Below are 16712 nucleotides of genomic sequence, written 5' to 3'. Positions count from 1 at the left end.
CACTCCGAGCGTGACGTCTAGTCTTCCTGTTTCCTTCAGCTGTGTCTTAAAGTAAATCTTGTGGCGGTGCGGAGCGCTCGGCTCGGCGCGGCCAGCCCTGCCCCAGCCCAGCCCTGCCCCGCCGCCACGCGCCGCTCCGCGCCACTCCGCCCCCGCGCCCGCTCCGCGGCCCCCGCGCCCGCTGCCCGCGCCCGCCCGCCCTTTCCCTTCGCCCCGTTATTTATCCATATTCATCAGCGGCGGGGCTCGCCGGCTGCGCGCGCGTGTACGCGCGGGTGGGTGCGCGGGTGCCGTGTGCATGTGCGTGTGCGTGGCCGCCTTCCTCTCGTCCCACCGGCAAAAAAAAAAAAAAGGCTCAGTCTCGTCGCCGTCGCACGGAGTAAGTACCCGCTCCCTCCCCGCGCCCCTTCCGTCCCTCACGGCTTTTTCGGCTCTTTTTTTTTTTTTTTTTTTAATAATAATTGCACTTGCTTGGGCTGCTTTAAATGGTCGAGGCGGGGAGGGCGTGGGTGGAATGAAAATCCCAGCAAAATACTGATCACCGTTATCAAACCTGTGCTTCTTTTTCCAGGGGGCAAAATTGCAATGACTTTATTAGCTGAGTAGTTGTAATTCCCCCGTAGATAAGGCGGTAAAGGATTTGTAAGCGCCGAGCCCGACGGAGCGCTCACCGGAGCCTGCCCAGGGCTGGAGAGTAAGTGACCTGTTCGCTGTTAGGTGATCCTCCCCCCTTCCCTTCCCCTTCGCTCGCTCTCGGCCACCGTTTGTGGACGAGTCTTTTCTTTTATCCCGCTGGGTTGCAGGGCAGTTTTGCGGGGAACGGAAAATGCAGCGAGTATTTGGCTTCTTTTTGTTGTTCCCAGCTTCCTCCTCCCCCAGTCCCCGCCGAAGTTCCCCATCCCCTGCTTGAAACTCCTGCTCCGGTCCTCTGAGCCTCCTCTTTGTCTTGTTTATTATCGCTGCCTTTCTTTTTGTCTCTTCCAATTTGCTTGTCATTTGCATGTCGCCAGTTCTCCTTTTTAACCCGAATCGGGAAGGGCAGGGACTTTTTATTCCTATTCTTCTTACCCTTACAATTACTTTTTCATTTCCAAGAGTGGGACGAGCTGCGAATTGTGGAAATGTATAGAAAATAGGATTTGAGTGGTAGGTAGCGAGCACATGAGAAGAGATCAAATGCAAGTCGTGGGATAAGAGCCTTGATCTGGGAAAAGAGTAGGATTATTGGTACTTTCTGTTTGTTTGGTTGTTGTTTGTTTTTTTCTTCGGGGAGAGGATTTATTTTTTTCTTAACCTTTGATGGAGATCTTTCTTGGCTTTTTTCATTTTCTGTTTATCGGCTGAGTGACCGGGAGCACTTTACCATGTGTTTAAACGGAGTTAAAGTGCAGGAGGGAACGGTGCTTGGGGGCATGGGGGCTGCGCGGAGGGGGCGCGCAGGGCTGTGTCGGGGGTGAGCGGCCCGGGATGAGGGGGGCGCACCGAAAATGCAGGGCCCGGCAGGAGCGGGCGGCCCGGCGGGCACGGGTCCCCTGCACCGGGCACTCCGCGGGGGCGGAGCGGGGCCGCCCTGGCTTCCGCGGGGCTTTGAGGAGGGGAAGAAAGTTGCGCGTATCCCTCGCGGTCGCTTTGCAGCGGGGCGGAGGCTGCCGGGGCAGGTGCACGGGGCGCGGGCAGGTGCGCAGCGGGCGGGGTGCGGGGAGGTCCCCGCCGCCGCTTCCCGGTGCCGCTGGGACGGGTGTCGGGGTCAGCCGTGGGGAGCAAGTCGGTAAAGAAGTGTCTGCTGGCTGTTCGTGCTCCAAAAGGCGCCTCCGAGGTGGGATGGAGGTCTCAGGAGCGGTCAGTGTCACATACATGTGCCCCGTCTTCGGAAATAACAGATACGGAGGATATTAACTTAATATCCTTGACAAAGTAGGGGGTGTCAATCACGGCTATCGGGAGAAACGGCTGCAGACTAGAGGTGCCCTTGAATGTCGGGCAAAAGTTGCCCTGGCGAGGATTTGGAAACCCGTTAGTTTCCCACAGGTCCCGAGCGCTCCCAGAGCACACCGTGGTGTTCCTGGCTGCGCAGCAAGTGTTACCCCAAAACCCTTGTCCGGGTCTGTGGATGGGCAGGGGACACGTGGAGGTGCATCCATGCGCCCATGGCCATGGCTGGGTGGCAGAAACGTCCGGGGTTGTCTAACGCAGGACAGAGAAACACGGCCACGTCACCGTGAGGTGTAAAAGCTCAGATTATTTGTCACTTCCATCGTCTGTAGAGGTTTGGCAGTATACAGGATGAATTATATGGAGACAGTTTCCTCGCCCGTAGATTTGCATGTGGCACATACCCTTTATGTCGTCTTCTCTCCGTTTTTCTGTGAGTTGCCATCCATCACGTAAAGTTTACGACCACTGCAGCTCGTTTTGCATTTATTTTATCTGCTTTTTGTCCAGAGCTTACCTTTAACAGCAATATTGCATACTGTGAAATGTTTTTTAATACTCAAGAGTAGACAGAGTATCAACATTTCATGAGTTGATATGTGATAAAAAGTACAATGTATATACTTTTTGCTAACAGCTGCCTGTTAAATTATTTTGTGAAGTATCTTACATTCACTGAATGGCGCTGTCAGTTTATACAGTTAATGTTCTTGCCAGTTGAACTCCGAGGCCTCTCAGTTTATATGGCTTGTCTTTTTTATGATCGCTTGATAAATTAAGATAGTCATAAGAATGGACACATTTTGAAATTGGAGTTTAATTTGATTCAGGGCAGAATTGTAAATACTGCAATATGTAGTCTCTATATCACGATTTATTCTGTCTCAAAGTGCAGCCTAGCTGCTAGATGAACTAATTCAAGAATTGTGATTTAATGACATTGTGTAGCATGGAAAAATATCTTGGAAAACTTGGGCTGAGTTCGTAGTAGGAATCTTGCGAGCGTTTCAGTATTCTCTCTGCGCAGAGACCATGGAAGTTATTTTCTTCACGATCAGTGAAATAACAAGGACCAAACTGGCTTGAGAGGAAGAAAATGCTTTCATTTTTTTACCTTGAGCAGCTCAATTTCTTTTTCTCATTCAAAGAATCTGCTCAAGCAGTGCTGATCACAGATATGTGAGGGAGGGCCCTGCATCTCCCCAAAATAAAGGTCTGAACTAATGAGATGCCGAATCCCTCCTGTTAAGGAGCTCTGTCAGTTGTCCCTGTAGTCAATGGGCACTGAGGATATTTGGCATTCACAGGAATTTCTGGATACCTTACTGGATTGGGCCCTGGGTATCACCGGGTTCGTAAAACAAGGGTGGCTTTTTTCTTTAAGGCTAAAGAGCAGGTAGCATAATTTTGAAGTAAATCAGGCTCTAATTATTAGTTCTTCTTATGGAGAAATCCTGATGAAGTAGTTGTTAGTGCACGAATAGTTGCTTGTCATTTCTGCCTTGTTTCAAATTCTTTGATTAGACGTCTCAGTGAAGGGAGTTAGATAACCCCTTCTCCTACGAAAACTTGTGTCAGAGCCATACAAAAAGGTAGTACTTTCTCATTAGCAGCTGACGTGATTTTAGCGCTGAACAGATCTATCGTGAATAGATGTCATCTGTTCTTCAGATTTTAGCTGCGGTTTTGTGCGTGAAATGCTGTTGACTGGGATAATTTTTGTCCTGTGCTTCCTGGCTGATTCTGGCAAAGCTGTACCCCATGTAAGGCTTTAGAGTGAAAGATCTAAATATTTCTATTAGCGGAATTATGTTAAATTTCCTGTGTGGTATTGGCGTAATGGGCTGCCATGAAGCAGGCAGATGCTGGACCAAAGAAAGTAATCAGCTTGTGAAAAGATAGGAACAATTTTAGCTCTATAAACTGGTATCTCCTTGAATTCGGCCATGAATATTCGTCAGGTTTAGCACTTCACTGCTGTGTATATAATGGCTGTTTAGGTTAGGCTAGTGTCCTTCAGAGTGGCTGAGGAGGGTGAGTTTGAATTTACATCTCCTTTGCATCTCATAGGTGTATGAATTAATCTAGGAGAAAATGATCAGCATCTTTGTAGATCAAGATGAGTTAACAAAATTTGTTACATGGATTTATTTATTTGTAATGAGTGTGGTTAAATACCTGACATCATATTCCTTTCTGAAGACCATTCTAGCCAAAGGTTTGTTAACAGTAACTCTTTGATACCTAGAATAATTAATCTGTTTCCAGTTAAAATGTCAATGCATATGAGATGGATAAGAAGTAAACCCATGTCTGTAGCTGCTGTGCTGTTAAGAGGTTATTCATAGCTGCATTTTAATCACATCTCCTTAAACAAAACTTTTGAAAGTAAATTTGTAAATGAAATACTGTAAGCTATGTTCATGGATGGACTTAGAAAGTGCTGAAGCCCTTGCTGCGTTTTTGAATTACACAGACATGGAAAATGTTCGGTTTCTGAGAAAGCCGCATCATGCGAGTTGAGGCTCGAGATGTGGAGAGTAGATTTAACATGAACTCCACTTGGCATGCAAGGAGTATTGAAAGTGACGTGTAAGGCAAATTTAACCTTCACAAATTTTAAACTCTCTAACTCTGAAAGAAATGGTGCTTCTGAAGATTTCTACATAGATCTTGACAACCTAAGCTATCTTTCGAGCTGTTTATTTCTGTATAGCCGCAGAGAGACGGTAGATGTATGAAATATAGTTTTGACACAATGTGGAGCCAAACAAGTACTGGTACTACAGAAAGGCCACAAACTTCTTAATTATTTTTTCCACCCCAAGAGTTCCTTGTTTATGCAGTTCTAATCTAATTAGTCTCAAAATCTACCTGCATCCCATGGTATGTGCCATTCCACTTCCCTTGAGGTGTGAGTAGGTTTTGGTCCTCCGAGGCTGAAATATGAACTGGCTGTTCCATACCCCTTCTGTTTTATCAGGCTAAAGTAGAACTATTTCTCATATTTAAGCCGAAAGGCACGTAAGCCTTAAAGCTGGCAGTCTGTGGGCTCGGGATAACATCAGGGCAAATGGGAGATGTTGCTTAATACCCAGGTTAAGTGTACGATAACTCGGATGCTTTCAGCTTCCAGCGAGGGAAGGAGGGGGCACCGCTCTGGAGCACCTCCTGCCGCGTGTTTGCGGTGGCAGGAATGGGCTGAGGAGCAGCTGCTGGTACGGGGGCTTGGGGAGAGGAAAGTGGACACTGGGGAGGAAGGATGCGTGGCAATGACCTTCCAACCTGGCGCAGTACAGCCTATTTCCTGAGCTGCTGACTCAAGGGTACAGCAAGCCCTCCCCATGCGTGTCCTTGGTTGGGATTGGGCAAGAGAGAGGGAAAACAGTGGTCAGGCACCTCGAATTTGCTGGGAAACGTGCAAAACTTGAAACCTGACATGGGGTTTTTGGTGCGAGCCTGGATCTCAATCAAGCATAGCTTGACTATAGAAAAGGAAGGAAAAGCATGAAGGTTTTCAGGGTTGGTGGTTTGTGTGGGTTTTTAAATTTTATTTATTTATTCTCCCTATTGGCAAGTATTACCTCTGCACAGAATACCTTTAGAATATCTTATGTGCAGTAAGCAAGAGCTCTTTTGGTTATCTTGCAATTAGTTTATATCACTTTCAAATAAACCCCACCAGACTGAAAGGTCAACCTTGACCCTGGTTTATTCTGTGCCAGTATTGGTGGTGGTTGTCCCTTTCCACCCCCAGAGGACTTGGCTGTTTATTTACAAAAACAACCCTTTTGAAAACCTAGCTCTTCAGATATTTTTTTAGATGAAGACCTAATTGTAAAAGCCTGATTCTACCCCCTGAAAAACTCCATTTGCATTAATTCAGAGCAAGGAGGAGACAGTCTTTTACGACATGTACTGCCAAGCAGGGCCTGATCCAACCGCTCGCATGTACCAGAATTTTGGTATCCCTGGACTCCAGGAGAGTCGCTTGCAGGGTGTGATGCTGCCTGTTGGGCAGGTGGTAGAACTTGGCCCCTGCAACAGAAGTCCTTGTTATTTTATTATTACTGTGAGGTCTCCAAACTCCACTTGCTTAATGTGCATCTTGATAGGGAATGATCTCTGAAGGCAGTGTCCTGATAACAGTGTAAGGCTCTGGATTTCCCATCTGAATCCATGACATTTTTTTAATTTTTTTTTTTTTATAATTCTTTGCTTTCCTATATGCAAGGAGCCAGTAGTATAAACAAACATCATGTCCCTTGCATAACTGTCTCTGACACCAACCCTCTGAAAATTCTTTTAGTACATCCAGAATATGTGGGCAAAGGCTACACAGTAAACAATGTTTTGAAGCATTAAAAGCTCTTCTCTTTTTTTTTTTTTTCTTTTTCATCCTGGTTGCAAACTAAGCATTGAATACTGTCTTGATTTTACAGATTATTTCATGCTGAAATTATGCCTGTTTGCATGGATAGTCATTCTTTAAAACTAGCCACAGATGCAGTCCTAGGGAGCACGTAGATGTTTTTACAGGTGAACCGAAAGAGATGGGAGCAATTCCAAAAAGTCTGCATGCTGCCTTTGGCAATATACCCTGTTATTGTGAAGATTGTGCTCTGTTAAGCAAATGTAAAGTTTAATATTAGATAAGCGTCACATGAAAAATATTTTAATTTTCCTCAGTGTTAGATTTTAAGAAACAGGAAAGAGTGTCTAGTGCTTTATGTGCAATGTGAGTTTAGCATCACTAGTTAATAAGTCACAAATTATGTCAAGAGCCTTTTACAAAATGCAAGGAAGTGTGTTATCTTTTTATGCTGTGTTCCTGGGAAACAATGAGAGTTCATATAAAGAGAAGGTATCTTCCTTTCTCACGCAGCTGATTGATGTTATTTGTTTCATCTTTCCCTGTTTTTTCTCATCTTTTCTGCACGTCACAGGAAATAAGATTCTGTGTATTGAAAATATTACATGTAAGAGGGGCTTCACTGGGCATTTGAGATACTGTTCTTGGAGATTTTTCTAAAGCAGAGAAATGTGACACTGAATATGCCTTGTTTCTGCTCTGCAAAAGAAAATTATCATCATGTATTTTAGTGTACGAAATACAGGATCTACAGCCTTTGGTAGTGGGGCTTGCTTGGAGAATTTGAGTTAAGAAAAGGGAAGGAATGTATGGGGAATTCAAAACCTTGTCTTGGCTAGTCACTCATACCTATGAGGCTGTATTAACGAACTACATTTTGGCCTTTATTTGGTCACATCTCTGTAAATATTATAATCCTGACCATAAAATATTTTGATGAATTTTTGCTTTGCTGAAGAAATGTTTCCCTAATGATTTAAGAGAGGCTTTTTTCTCTCCCCAGTGTAAGCCTAAATGTGTGTATGATTTCTTTGCCTTTCACAGACACACATACTAACCTACCTCCAATTCAGTGAAGGATGTTGTTTTGACCTTCGAATGTTTATTTACTAGTTTTATCTCTCTTTAAAAAGCAAAACTACAATTACGGTTTTTACATCGCAATAGAATTTTTTTTTAATCCAAATTTTATACAATTTCTTGTTTTAACAATAAATCTTAACTAAGGAGTACTTTCATCTTCTTTTGTAACATGTATCTCAATGCCCTAAATTTAATCAATTGGTTGTCAGAGGCTGTGTTCTTCTAATCTACTCTTTCTTCTGAAGATAAACAGTATCATTTTAGGCATTTGTGCAAGAGAATCATATTACTGGTGCTTAAGCAGTTTTTGCTTTTTTAAATCTTAATCCATCTTAAACCAGTGGAGCAGAAATATTTAAAAATGTTTCATTTCAAGCAGAGTGCATAATAAATTGCAATAATTGTAATGTGCCATAAATCCCAGAGCCTATGCATTTTGCATTTTATTCAGGATTGAGGTCAGGAAATTTGGAGAAATTTAAAGAAAATGATTCATCAGTCCTTTTGTTCTGTTGGCCAGGGTCCCAGGATTCTTGAGCTGAGCCCAGCTGACAAGCTTTTGAAGATGGCACAATAACAGTCCAGTGATGCCTGACCATGACAGCACAGCCCTCTTAAGCAGGCAAACCAAGAGAAGAAGAGTTGACATTGGAGTGAAAAGGACGGTAGGGACAGCATCTGCATTTTTTGCAAAGGCAAGAGCAACGTTTTTTAGTGCCATGAATCCCCAAGGTTCAGAGCAGGATGTCGAGTATTCAGTGGTGCAGCATGCAGATGGGGAAAAGTCAAATGTACTCCGCAAGCTGCTGAAGAGGGCGAACTCATATGAAGATGCCATGATGCCTTTTCCAGGAGCAACCATAATTTCCCAGCTGTTGAAAAATAACATGAACAAAAATGGTGGCACAGAGCCCAGTTTCCAAGCCAGCGGTCTCTCTAGTACAGGCTCAGAAGTACATCAGGAGGATGTATGCAGCAACTCTTCAAGAGACAGCCCCCAAGAGTGTCTTTCCCCTTTTGGCAGGCCGACTATGAGCCAGTTTGATGTGGATCGGTTATGCGACGAGCACCTGAGAGCTAAACGCGCCCGGGTTGAGAATATAATTCGGGGTATGAGCCATTCCCCCAGCGTGGCATTAAGGGGCAGTGAAAATGAAAGAGAAATAGCTCCGCAGTCCGTGAGTCCCCGAGAAAGTTACAGAGAAAACAAACGCAAGCAAAAGCTGCCACAACAGCAGCAGCAGAGTTTCCAGCAGCTGGTTTCGGCGAGGAAGGAGCAGAAGCGAGAGGAGCGCAGACAGCTGAAGCAGCAGCTGGAGGACATGCAGAAGCAGCTGCGCCAGCTGCAGGAGAAGTTCTACCAGATCTATGACAGCACCGACTCTGAAAATGATGAAGATGGCAACCTGTCTGAAGACAGCATGCGCTCCGAAACCATGGATGCGAGGGCCGGCGACTCCGTCAGCAGGTCAGACAACGAAATGTGCGAGCTGGACCCGGGACAGTTCATCGACCGGGCACGGGCCCTCATCCGGGAGCAGGAGATCGCAGAGAACAAGCCGAAAAGAGAAGGTCCCAAGGAGAAGGAGCAGGGGCCAAATGCCTTCCACCCCGAAGGCAAACATTTGGCTGAGACGCTGAAGCAGGAGCTCAACACTGCCATGTCACAAGTTGTGGACACAGTGGTCAAAGTTTTCTCGTCCAAGCCCTCCCGCCAGCTTCCTCAGGTCTTCCCGCCTCTCCAGATCCCGCAGGCGAGGTTCGCCGTCAATGGGGAGAACCACAACTTCCACACGGCCAACCAGCGCCTTCAGTGCTTTGGGGACGTCATCATTCCCAACCCCCTCGACACCTTCGGCAGCGTCCCCATGCCCGGCGCCACCGACCAAACTGAGGCGCTGCCTCTCGTCGTCCGCAAAAACTCCTCCGACCAGTCCGCCTCGGCCCCGCCGGCCGGCGGCCATCACGCCTCCCTGCACCAGTCCCCGCTCTCGGCCACCGCCGGCTTCTCCACGTCCTCCTTCCGCCACCCCTTCCCACTGCCCCTCATGGCCTACCCCTTCCAGAGCCCCCTGGGCGCCCCGTCGGCCTCCTTCCCAGGGAAAGAGCGCGCCTCCCCCGAATCGCTTGACCTGACCCGGGAGACCACCAGCCTGAGGACCAAGATGTCATCGCACCACATGAACCACCACCCCTGCTCGCCAGCCCACCCCCCCAGCGCTGCCGAGGGTCTCTCCTTGTCCCTCATAAAGTCCGAGTGCGGCGACCTGCAAGACATGTCCGAAATCTCGCCCTACTCGGGAAGTGCAATATCCTTTTTGAAAAATGAGCGATGACTTGGCAGCGGCCGGCGAGAGAGGACAAGGGGCCATGCCCGTGACCCGGGGTGTCCCTGGGCGTGCGGGCGGGGGGCTTGGCGAGGCCAAATACAACGCCGAGTGTTAGCTGATAGCACTCCTTCAGCAACAGCGTTCGCATAAAATACCCACCTGCCCTCCCTAACCCTTTTAGACCATCCCGTGGGGTCAGAAACTGAGCCAAGCCCATGACCACAGGGCCAGTGGGTGTCCCTGGGCCAGCAGGTCCTTCCCCAGGCAGGGAGGTGATGGAGGGGCCATCACCCTTGGCCAAAAACCATTCAAGCCACAGGCACCTCCTTTCCCTCCCCTGCCAGGTCAACACGTGACCTGCATTAACGGTGTCGTGGCTGGGGCTCTCAGAGAGCCATGGTGTGGTCATCGTGAGCCTTCAGCTCTCAAGCATGTAAGAGAAACGAAGCACAAAAGACACAGGTACTGATATATTCAGACTGCATCAAGTTCTTTCCCCCACCCAGAGGTCTGTTCCTCAGCCCTTGTGCAGCTGCCTGCTATGCATGATTAACCTCTGTTCAGCCATACACAGAAATCTTTTGTCCTAACATACACAAAGCAAATTATTTTGGAAAGCTAGAGAGAACAATTAAATATAAAACTTCAGCTGTATTAAATTTACAGGACGCTTCCCCTGCTTACAAAAAAAAAAAAAAAAAAAGAGGAAGATAATAAAATCTCTTTTTTTAGCTCAATATCAGGCTTTAGCTACGGGAAAAAATACATCTCTGCCTTTATTTAGGAATATCCAAACATAGTCATGAATTATTTTTTTTTCCTTGGACACTAGTACTAGATTTTTTTTTTTCTTCTTTTTTAGCAATAACACTTCCTGCTCCTTGCATCTTCTCCCCTAATGTGCTTTTTGGTCAAAAGATTTTTTTTCCGAATAGAGTTGTATTAAAAGTGAACAACCTACCATGCCTGTCCAATGCTGAAATTGAGGATTTTGAATGAAGGATAGATTGGCTTTTTATCCCAGGTGTAAGACCCCAGCAGAAGGCAGCAGCACAAGCACAGAGCCTTAGATGCAGCTAATTTCGTTCACCAGCTGATGAAAGTAACTCTGTCTGAATAATTCTGCTCCTGCCTGAGTATTGGTGGTGATGTTGAGGAACTTGTCCCCTTTCCGGGGATATCACGAGAAAGTGGATGCATGAGGCTGTGCTCCATCACTGGATGTTTTCTAGGTGTTTAATAACCGTTGTGGTTTCAGATAAATTTAACTACATTTTATGAAGATGTGTTAAATCCTCAGGATGGTGCTGGCAGGGCTTGAAACCTGTCGCCCCCCTGGACTTCCCATCCCTCTAACGGCAGTGGGCACCACTGGGATGAAAACAGGTGGTGCAGGTCCAGAGCCCATTACCACCAGTCTTTGATCTAACTTAGGGCAAGCCTGAGTCAAGAATTGCTGCTCTCTGACCTGTATGAATAGTCCCATGTCTATAGGGGGAAGGGTTCCCAGTTGGAAAGCACCTTCTGTTGGGCCTTCAAGAGCCAGCTGGTAGCAAACATGATGTTTGAGGGACCTCTTTGCCAAAACAGGATTTCTCGCTGTGTTGGTAACAGGGAAGTCTTCACCTTGCCGTATACGTTGAATGGCAAAATCGAGGAGTCAGTCTAACACCAGGATTGCTCGCAGTTACTGCCAGCTACTTTTGGAGATCCAAACCAGAAATCTTTCTTGGATATTGAAATGCAAGCTGTGATGCTTGGAAAGCAGTCCTGAGGTTAGCAGGAGCAGCAACTGAGGGTAAGACTCAGGCCAGAGCAATTAAGTAATTTTTACCGAACGGCACAGTAGCATACTAATTGTTTTTGTATAAAAGTAGTTCTCCTATCCTGAGTGAGGAGTGAGCAGAGGTGACAAATGCCAAGTGTGTGAACTAGGAGTAGTTCTAGGGCTGCATGTGATCCTCTCCACCCATGGAGCATCTTCTCCCTCGTCCCTGCTGTGTCTCCCTATTTCTCCTCCTCAGTGGCCGTTGCTAACGCAGCTTGTTGCTTCTGCCGAAACGGGTGTGAGAGTCCCCTGCCACTCCGAGGCTTAACCAGGGGAAACACCAAGTGCGACAATGATTCCCCTCCTCCTTCCTCACCCTGCTTCTTCCCCTGCCATTGAGAAAGCGCTCTGGCTTTCCCAGCCAGGTGCTATTGCAGGCTGCAGCCTGATCTGGGTTTAGATACAGACCTGTTGGGACAAACAGGTTCATTAAATAGCACTTCTACGCGACGTGTACCCTGGTATATGGCTTTGCTGTGGGATGGGTGTTTTTTTCTAGCAGCAGCTTGTTTGTCCAGGTAGCTTACAGTTTCCAGGGAAAGGCACAGTATGAAGAAGTGTGGTTGGTTTGTGGCCAGTTGTGTTGTGGTGCTTTTATTTTACATGGTTGAATGTGCTCATATAAGGAATATACTTCTTGAGAGAAGCAAATCTTTCTTCCCTGCAGAAAGCAATACCTGTTTTCCTGGACAATATAGCCAGGTTGAGAACATAAGACTAGCAGATACAGCCAAGTTCAGGTTTTAGTAGTAAGCTAAAACACTGAACGAACCTGTTGTTTTCTTTTGTTTTGTTTTATTGTTGTTGTTTTTTAACCAACACCCGTAGAATTTATCTGATGGTTCTTTGCTGAATTGCAGAAGGAAATGGTTAATGTTTGTGTATGTGGATAAACAAGATAAGTTGCACCTGCAGCATGAATTCCCATCTTGGTCATGAATGCAGTCTGTATCTTTGCAAACTAATCTGTTTAATCAAATATTAAGTTTTATTCAAATTCCAAAAGAAACAGACAGCAAATCGTTTTTCTGCATGGTCTTCCTTTGTCATGCATCCTCTTTGCATCTCAAGAAAAATAGCCTTGTTCAGTCCCAAAACATTTGCATAGATCAAAATTGAAGCATAACAGTAGTTTGTGTGCTGTTAAAACATCTGTAAAGGGGAAAAAGTTTAGCATCCTCTCCCTTGCAGGAGTGCTTTAAAACATTAGTGAAACTTTCCACAATTTTATTTATTTTTAAACAGAATTCCAATCCAACTGGAATGAGTTTCCCAGTCCCAATATGTGAAAGCTATAATTAGTGAATTACAACATTTTGAAATGAGGAGTTATTACATCTGACTAGAATTAAACTAATTAAACTTAAAAAAAAAAAAAAAAAAAGAGTGTACAGCAAGCTGGATAACTCAGTGCTGTTGATAAAACCTGGGCGATGAACGAGTATTTTGCAGCCAGCCTGTTCTTTGTAGGGTCTTGAAGATGCTCTGAGATACAGCTGTTTGGAGCTTTCCTGATTAAAAGCACCTGAGGTGTAACCTAAGGAGCAGCTTGGCTTTGCTGGTGCTGATTTTTTACCTGGTGCAGCCTATTCTTAGCTCTTTTCCTTCAGCTCAATACATGTGTGGGCTACAAAAGCCTGTGAGAGCATTTGTGGGAGCTCAGGCTGAGAGGAATAGGAGTGAAAGATCATTGCTGAAAAATATTTTTTGCAAAAGAGGAGCGTTAGCTGGGAGGATTGAAGTGCAAATGAGTGAAATGCTGTGCGATGCCACCCCTGTGCGTCTCTGGTTAAAACACACAAGTGTGTCAATGTTTCGTTCCCAGTCTTTCCATTCCGGTTTCTTAGTGTTTTGCCTTTTTGCTGCTGTGTTAGGTGAGGCGATGTGCTGTGTAAACGCACAACGCTGGGACTCTCAGGTTGTTTGAACACCGCTTTAGGTTCAGCTGCAGTACACTGTTCCTCTGATCTTTTATGTTCCCGAGCAGATGTCTTTCATTAATTTATGGATTTATCATCTTTTCTTTCTCTTCTTTTTTTTTTCCTTTCCTTTTTCTTTTTTTTTTTCTTTTTTTTTTTTTTTTTTACACCTGGCAGCTGGCTCAAGTTTCAGCAGTTATTGTTTTGCATTACCCATAGAATTGAATGTCATCTGTCTTCACAAAGCTATAGCTAAGAGAATTGAGGCGAGCCACACGAGCTGCTGGGACAGAGCTTGTTTGCGTTCCATTCGGCACCCCTCCTCCCTTTACCTCCTTAATATTTATTTGTGCTCGTTTTCTTTCCTGGCCTTGAATGGGGCTTAGCTCGTGTTCGGTACAGCTGTATGTTTACTGAATCTATTTCATCATGAGTCATTGTGCGTGTGTAAGTATCCTGGAAACAGCTAGTGCTTTCTTGGAAGAACAGTTGCTTTTCAGCCCAAGCACTTAAAAAGGAAATTAAGCAATTGGTCAGTTCAGGTTTTTTTCTGAAATAGCAATGGGTTATCTAATTCTTTGCTCTTAAGTCTGTCGTTAACTATTTTTTGCTAGATTATTACAGATCGTATCTTTTATCAAAGTAAAGCGTTAACCTTAGGATCAAGATATACAGATTTGTTGCATATTTGATATCACTTTAAGGCTGCCAAGTGCTTAAGAACAAGTGTAATTTTAATAAAAAATGGATTTCTGGGAATTTGAGTCTCAGAACATCTCTTTAATATATGTTTCATTCAGTATCAATGTCCTCTGGCATTAGAGCAGAAAATATTTAAAAATCCTAAATGCAGAAGGAATCCAAATGCTTAGACAACTGTCTAATATGCTTAAATCCAGCAAATATGAGAGCTTTTTTTGAAAGTTTAAGTCCATCTTTGAGCTTACACTGAAAGAGAATATACACCAAACCCAATATTGACATGTTGTCAGCATCAGAGGAATCCCAAATTAAAGAGACTTAGGATTCTTTTCTTCTTTTTTTTTTTTTGTCTGTTACTTATTGGAGCTCCCCTCCAGACCCCCACTTTCCTGAAAGGATCGCATAACAAAATGGATTTCTGGCATAGAAGTTTTGATTTGTCTAAAACTCTTATCACTAAGCAATAGGTGACAGCTTGCTACTATTATTTCAGTTACGTATTTTGACAGATGGCACTGCAGAGTGTAATGCTCTTTTAGACTTCTCTATCAGTCTAATGGAGGTAACTGGAGGTTCTTTCAACTCTTCTCTTGGCACAAGAAGTATGTCAGTCATAAATTATCTTCTTTGTAATCATTAAGCATCTAAAACAAAATGCAAGTTCAGCTGAGCCATTTTCCATGTACTTCCAGATAATAAGAGGTTTTTAAACTAATATTGTCAAGGACTTTTTTTTTTTTTTTTGCATGCTACTTTTCTCCAATCTAAAAATGAACCTTGTAACTGCAATAAAGGGAGAGGGTTTCAGTAGATTTCACAAATTAGAGGAAAAGGATTCTGCTGAAAAAGCCCAGCTAATCATCAGTAGCCTGCTGATAAAAATCAGTCTGGGTTTCCCGTCTCGAGGCCTGGAATGAGATGTTCTGTGCTGACGTGCGCCCAGCCGTAAGGTGGGAGAGGCACCTTGGCTGCAGCGCATCTGTCGACTTGGTTGACCTTCCCCCCCACTGTAAGGTGTGAACCGAGTGAAATTTTCAACAATTGTGTTTAGGAGAAACAGTCCTTAGAGAAGCTTCTGGGAAGAACCCTTAATTGACCTTGTGGGGGCCACATTGATTTTCTCCACGTGCATCTTCATTTCTGATAAATTATAAAGCCATTAATTTGCTGAGGAAATGGCAGGGCCAGCCTGCGGCACAGATGTGACCAGAGCCATCCTAGCACGCAGCACACAAAAGAGAGCCAAGAAGCTGGGAGAAAAATCAGCAAGCCGAGATTGTTATGGTTAGCTTCACATTCCCTTGGGAACTCTTTTCGTTGCTTCTGTTTACAGATCTAAAAGGTAATGATGTTTCCAGGATAAATAGGCTGCCTTATAGGGTAAGTGGCCATTTATTGATCTGCTAGCCCACATTTATTGATTGGTTAGCCCCAAATACAGCTTCGTTCTCCGAGGAGTTAACTGTGTAAATCAGGAGGCGACAAGTTTGTGGCGGGGGGATTGAGTGGCAGAGGGGCTCTGCCTGGTATGAATTTCGCTTTGATTTGCAAGGCAGCCACTGGAGCAAAGCAACCGCCAGATTAGAGAGAGTTCATCAAGACGTTAAAATTTATCGACACGAATGAAACAGGTGAAACGTGCTGCCTGTATAAAACATCGCTCAAAATGATGAAGCGCCTCTGATTGTCTCGCATGCATTGGCTTTATTTCGTGCAAGTGGTACAACACGGAGAGAAAAGGAAACTTTAGCTGGAATTGCGAGGGAGAGGGAGAAAAAGCTTTCGATAAGTTTTCTGCAGCACATGCTTCATGCATTTGTTTCCTTAGCAACAAGTGAACATACATATGGTACGCAAGCTGTAAACTTGCAAGATTCCCAAGTCCCAGCACCAAAACTGGTAGGAAATACAAGGTTTAAGTTACGTGGCCTCATGCCTCACGTTTAGCTATCTTACAGAAAATTACAGTGCAACAATTTAAGTGTTAATATTTTCTCCTGTAATCTAGGGGACTGTAGAGTATTTAAGGCGGAACTTCGCTAGCTCTGTATGTTCAGAAACAGTGTTCTCAAGAACAACATTTTCCTTTACTAATTCAATCCTACATGCAGGAAGGCTTGTCACCGAATCACTTGAAAAAGGCCAAGCTCATGTTCTTTTACACCCGGTACCCAAGTTCCAATATGCTGAAAACCTACTTCTCAGATGTAAAGGTAAGAAAATTTCTTTCCCCCCCCACCCCTTCTTACTGCATGCTATAGTTGCTGATGAAGAGGTATTATGTTATCATATTAGAGATTAATAATATTTCTGGATACACAAAGGTTACAGCTGACTTTATTCACTTGTTCTTCCTGTTGAGGTGTACCCTGCTTGTGCCTAGATGAGGAAAGTGGAGGTTGAAGGATTTAAAATTAAAAATAAAAAATCACTGAATTGTCAGAGCAAAGTAAGAATAATTATTACAGTAAATTAAACAGTTTTCATTATACATATCCTATTAAAAAATGAGATTTCTGTGGTGGTAGAAATGTACTTCCAAGAAC

The 16712-nt window shown here is 44.7% G+C and overlaps 1 protein-coding gene across 4 annotated transcripts in view; it reads left to right on the top strand.

Annotated features, from left to right (window-relative positions):
- Positions 1-79: 79 nt before the first annotated feature.
- PROX1 (prospero homeobox 1) overlaps positions 80-16712 on the top strand; it is a 49700-nt gene continuing 33067 nt past the window's right edge. Inside the window, exons 1-4 of one of the 4 annotated variants that reach the window (XM_071805991.1) lie at positions 80-379; positions 624-694; positions 7908-9698; positions 16274-16379. In XM_071805991.1, the coding sequence (XP_071662092.1) occupies positions 7975-9698; positions 16274-16379 (1830 nt within the window). In that variant the 5' untranslated portion in view covers positions 80-379; positions 624-694; positions 7908-7974. Of the gene's footprint in view, positions 380-571; positions 695-7907; positions 9699-16273; positions 16380-16712 lie in introns of all 4 variants that reach the window. The other 3 variants (XM_071805990.1, XM_071805994.1, XM_071805992.1) reach the window with 3 other exon arrangements.

The sequence above is a fragment of the Patagioenas fasciata genome, chromosome 3, assembly GCF_037038585.1.
Source record: "Patagioenas fasciata isolate bPatFas1 chromosome 3, bPatFas1.hap1, whole genome shotgun sequence".
In the NCBI taxonomy this organism is placed as follows: domain Eukaryota; kingdom Metazoa; phylum Chordata; class Aves; order Columbiformes; family Columbidae; genus Patagioenas; species Patagioenas fasciata.
This window is presented reverse-complemented; position numbering and strand designations above follow the sequence as displayed.